Raw genomic sequence first — 3,863 nt, forward strand, 5'->3', positions numbered from 1 at the left:
TTGGATTTCATGGAAGTAACGGCACTATTTAATAAATTGAATTTATCAGCAGGAAGTGCTGCATATCCAAGCCTTGACAGCAACTTAAATTGTCTTTTTAGGTCATCGTTTTTAAACGCATTGAAATCGAATTCCAAGATTTCTTTCGACTTCTCCTGTATCAAATTAATTGCTTTTAAAATCACATGGATGGTCACTTTTGATCATGAAATGAATGAAACAATTACGAACTTTATAATATTTGGCATTTTCAGCGGCTATTGCATTTTTTTGTTCTCCATTCTCTGCTGTTACGTTTGTTCTGTAATTCCAGTCTGCTATAGATAGCATACTGTATCGTTCTCTGATTTCATTGTTTAGTTTCTCTAAAAATGCTTTTGCTTGAATCTCTTTGATGTCAACATTTTGATGAGAGCATTGAACTAAACATATCTAAAATGTAACACATTTTTATCAAAATACATCATAAGTCATAAAATCAACCTACCACATTTAGTGATAAAAAGGCGAGCACTATCACGTAATTCATATCGCCAAAAATACTATATTAACCGAATAATTGATTAGTTTGAATATTATTTTATTTTGAGTTTGACAAAAATGAAATATTCGCAGAATTCCGCCCCAGTTTTACAAAAATTGTGTACAGAAGTTTTATTGAGATTTTCATCGAGAGACTTTAAAGAATAAAAGAATCAGTTTACTGAAAAATATTATTTTCTTCTATAGTAGTTCGAATAGCATACATAAAAGGTAATGAAAATATATAACGAGACTCACGCTGCGACAAAATGTAGTGCCGAGTGTTGAAAAACTAAGAAAAATTAGGACTCATTAGGTCCTACAAATGTACATGTTATATGCGATTTACTAAAAAAACTAGGAAAAATTAGCAATACTAAAGTCCGTGTCTCCCCCTAGACTTAAACTCAATTGAAATATTACCGTCACTTATCTTTTGAAAATGCTCTAATCGTAATTAAAATGAATATGAATAAAACTGAAGTAATATTGACCTATCACATGAATGAAGAATGCAAAACTTATGCAAAACTTCTGAAAAAACTCAAGATCAAAAATTTATTTTCGAGCAAAATATACACGTGTACCGATTTTATTCAATTTATAATAAAAATTAAAACAAAATTTTCAGAATCAAAATATGAAAGTAAACAAACCTGTTCGAGGAACTTCCAACAAACAACTAATGTCACTATAGACAGATCAGAAATTCTTATAGTCATTGTATGATGTGATACAAGAAATGCGTATAAATCTGATCGTTTTATTACATCTAACAAAAGATCAACAAAAATCTTCTCTATTCAAATAGCACATGATGTGCTGCGCATGATTCAGCACGATATTATCCGATAACATTCAATCAACAGTTTAGGGCCAACAATTTTTATGATAACATAGTCAACGCATAAAATATAATCATTTTATAAGTCAAATAAATAAATAAAAAACAATCTGTGAGCGAGAGTTATTGCAAAGAATTCCGACATTTATATCAAACGTACAATACTTTGATTCAAAATCTAATTTTTCTACATCGTATATTTTCCGAATATTAGGTAGGTATAACTGTTATAAATACTGTATAACAACACAAGTGTAATAATTATGTAAAAATGTAGAAAATTTGTATAAATATGCATACCAATATTGATCATAAAAAATACTTACTCTACTTTTACTTCTAAACAACTTCCCGCGTCAAAATAAATTGTCTAACCTTGACCTTCTATGGAATTTCCATAATGGAAACTTAAGCCGGCTGATTTAAGTACTATTTGGTGTAATTTTTAGGTATCGCAGGGGTAATTCTCATATTTCATATGACACTTTAAAGTTCAAAAATTCAACAATAAAAAAAATGAAAAGTTTATTAATTTCAAATATTTGGATTACATTGCATGTTCTCTTGATAATTTACATTAAATTGAAATTATTCGGATCAAAAATCGTTGAAATAGTTCTTATTTTTAGTGTTGTTACTGTTGCAATAAACATTTTGCAATGACGAATCTTAGACCATGCCAACACAGATCGTTACAAATAGAACGATTATTATCCCTGCTCCAATGGGTTTCTCCGCACCAGATTTTGATAAACACTCTGTGAAAAAGGAGAAAATTAGTAGAAATATGCATATTAATTGATTTATTAGTCATAGAACTCACTGAATTCTGACTTCCATCCAACTTGAGCTCCCGTTTCTTTATTCTTTTTCTCAAGCCAATCTTGGAGCGGTTTGAAATATTCCATCAAGGCAGACGCACTCATTGTTCTTTGCCCTGTAAGAATTTCAAGCGCATCTGGCCAAGGTTTCGATAATCCCATCGATAACATTTCCCTAGATTACACAATTAAATACATTGTATTGAAAAAAAATTGAAAACATAAATTATGCAAGATATTATGGTGAACTTACTTGAAGGCATTTCCTGCTTTTGTGCTTTGATATATGTCACACTCAGACAAGTAGCTATTGGGATTATTTGGATCGTATTCTCCTGCCAAAATGCAAGCGCTTTTGTGAAACTGAAATTGCAGAATGTGTGCCACCAAATATCTAATGAAGAAAACCACGAACGGTCTATTATGTATGTTGAAGTCAGAATTGTAATAATTAAATTCGATCTATTTACCGTAGATATTCTACGTCAGCTGAAACATGGTATTTTGCTGGTGCATCGAAGTCTTCTTTGTAGCGTTGAACTGGCGGTTTAATGCCGGATGCTGATTCTCGCATCTGCCAAAACTTACAATTATATTCGTCGGATTTCACCTCTCCGCGAAATAGCGCCCATCGATATTGATCAAGTGAATAACTGAAAGGAAGGAAAGCTACCTTTCTTAATGCAGTTCGATAAAGTTCGTTAACTCTTGTCTCTTCATCTGGCTCATAATTTTTCAGCAAACCAATTTTATGCATATGTTTTGACGTCGATGCAGACAAGGCAAAAACGTCTCCAACAGCCTCATGAAAACCTATACATTTGATGGAACATTTTAATCATTTTTGCTGAAAATTGATAATAAATAAATAATAGTAACCATGATTGGCACCGTCACGATAAGCTATTGGTTGATTTTTATATAGTAAATAGTAATAAATGTGTCCCATTTCATGGAAAACGGTAAAAAAGCTTTCTGCACTAATTCGAGTACACATCTTTATAGCCACATCAGAGTTTTTGAAAAAATCATTTGCGAAACCATGACAAATAAATTCTCTTCCATCGGTTGGCTTCTCAATATAGCTGAGCTCCCAGAATGCCCTAAACAATTGAATAAATGTATGAATATCGAATTTAATGGCGTTTCTGAAGGACATACTGTGGTAATGCACTCATATTCAATGACACGTAAAACTCTTCGGCCAATTTGAACATTTTCAATGCCGTATAGTTTTGTGCAAGCATCTCCTTAGTCAAACCCTTCGACTGTTTATTAGGGTATGGTGTAGTCTGGTCATAAATGTTTACCCAAGATTGAGCCCTATTATAAAGAAAAACCAAATCCATTTCCTTCAACATTGACAAAGAACAAAAATACTTGCCACATGTTGCCCAGCAAATGCATGGGGATTGGTCCATCTTCGCTAATCTCTTCGCCGTATGTTTGTTTCAAAGAATGGCGAACGTAGGCATGTAATTGAAGATAGAACGGACGAATTTCTTCGAAAATATTTTCCAATTGCACTTCAAGTGTATCGTCTTCATAATCATTCAACCACATTTCTGCTCCGGATGTGAAATTATTCAAGTTTGCCGCCTCTTTATTCAGCTGCAAATATGTTTCAAGGTCCTTACGCGTTGCAGTTCCAGCCAAATCATACCACTTAGTCCAAT

General features: G+C 32.6%; 1 protein-coding gene across 1 annotated transcript; it reads right to left on the bottom strand.

Moving 5' to 3' along the window:
* Positions 1-2,035: 2,035 nt before the first annotated feature.
* LOC116350544 (angiotensin-converting enzyme-like) lies at positions 2,036-3,852 on the bottom strand (the record flags this gene model as incomplete). The annotated part of the gene is made up of 7 exons (XM_031782350.1): positions 2,036-2,124; positions 2,190-2,362; positions 2,441-2,581; positions 2,658-3,000; positions 3,067-3,290; positions 3,349-3,510; positions 3,572-3,852. Coding segments are annotated over 7 exons (1,413 nt in total), but the record flags the coding sequence as incomplete, so codon positions are not given.
* Between the last annotated feature and the right edge of the window lie 11 nt (positions 3,853-3,863).

The sequence above is a fragment of the Contarinia nasturtii genome, unplaced genomic scaffold (genome assembly GCF_009176525.2).
Source record: "Contarinia nasturtii isolate CC-2019 unplaced genomic scaffold, AAFC_CNas_1.1 Cnas_scaffold_4305, whole genome shotgun sequence".
Lineage (NCBI taxonomy): Eukaryota > Metazoa > Arthropoda > Insecta > Diptera > Cecidomyiidae > Contarinia > Contarinia nasturtii.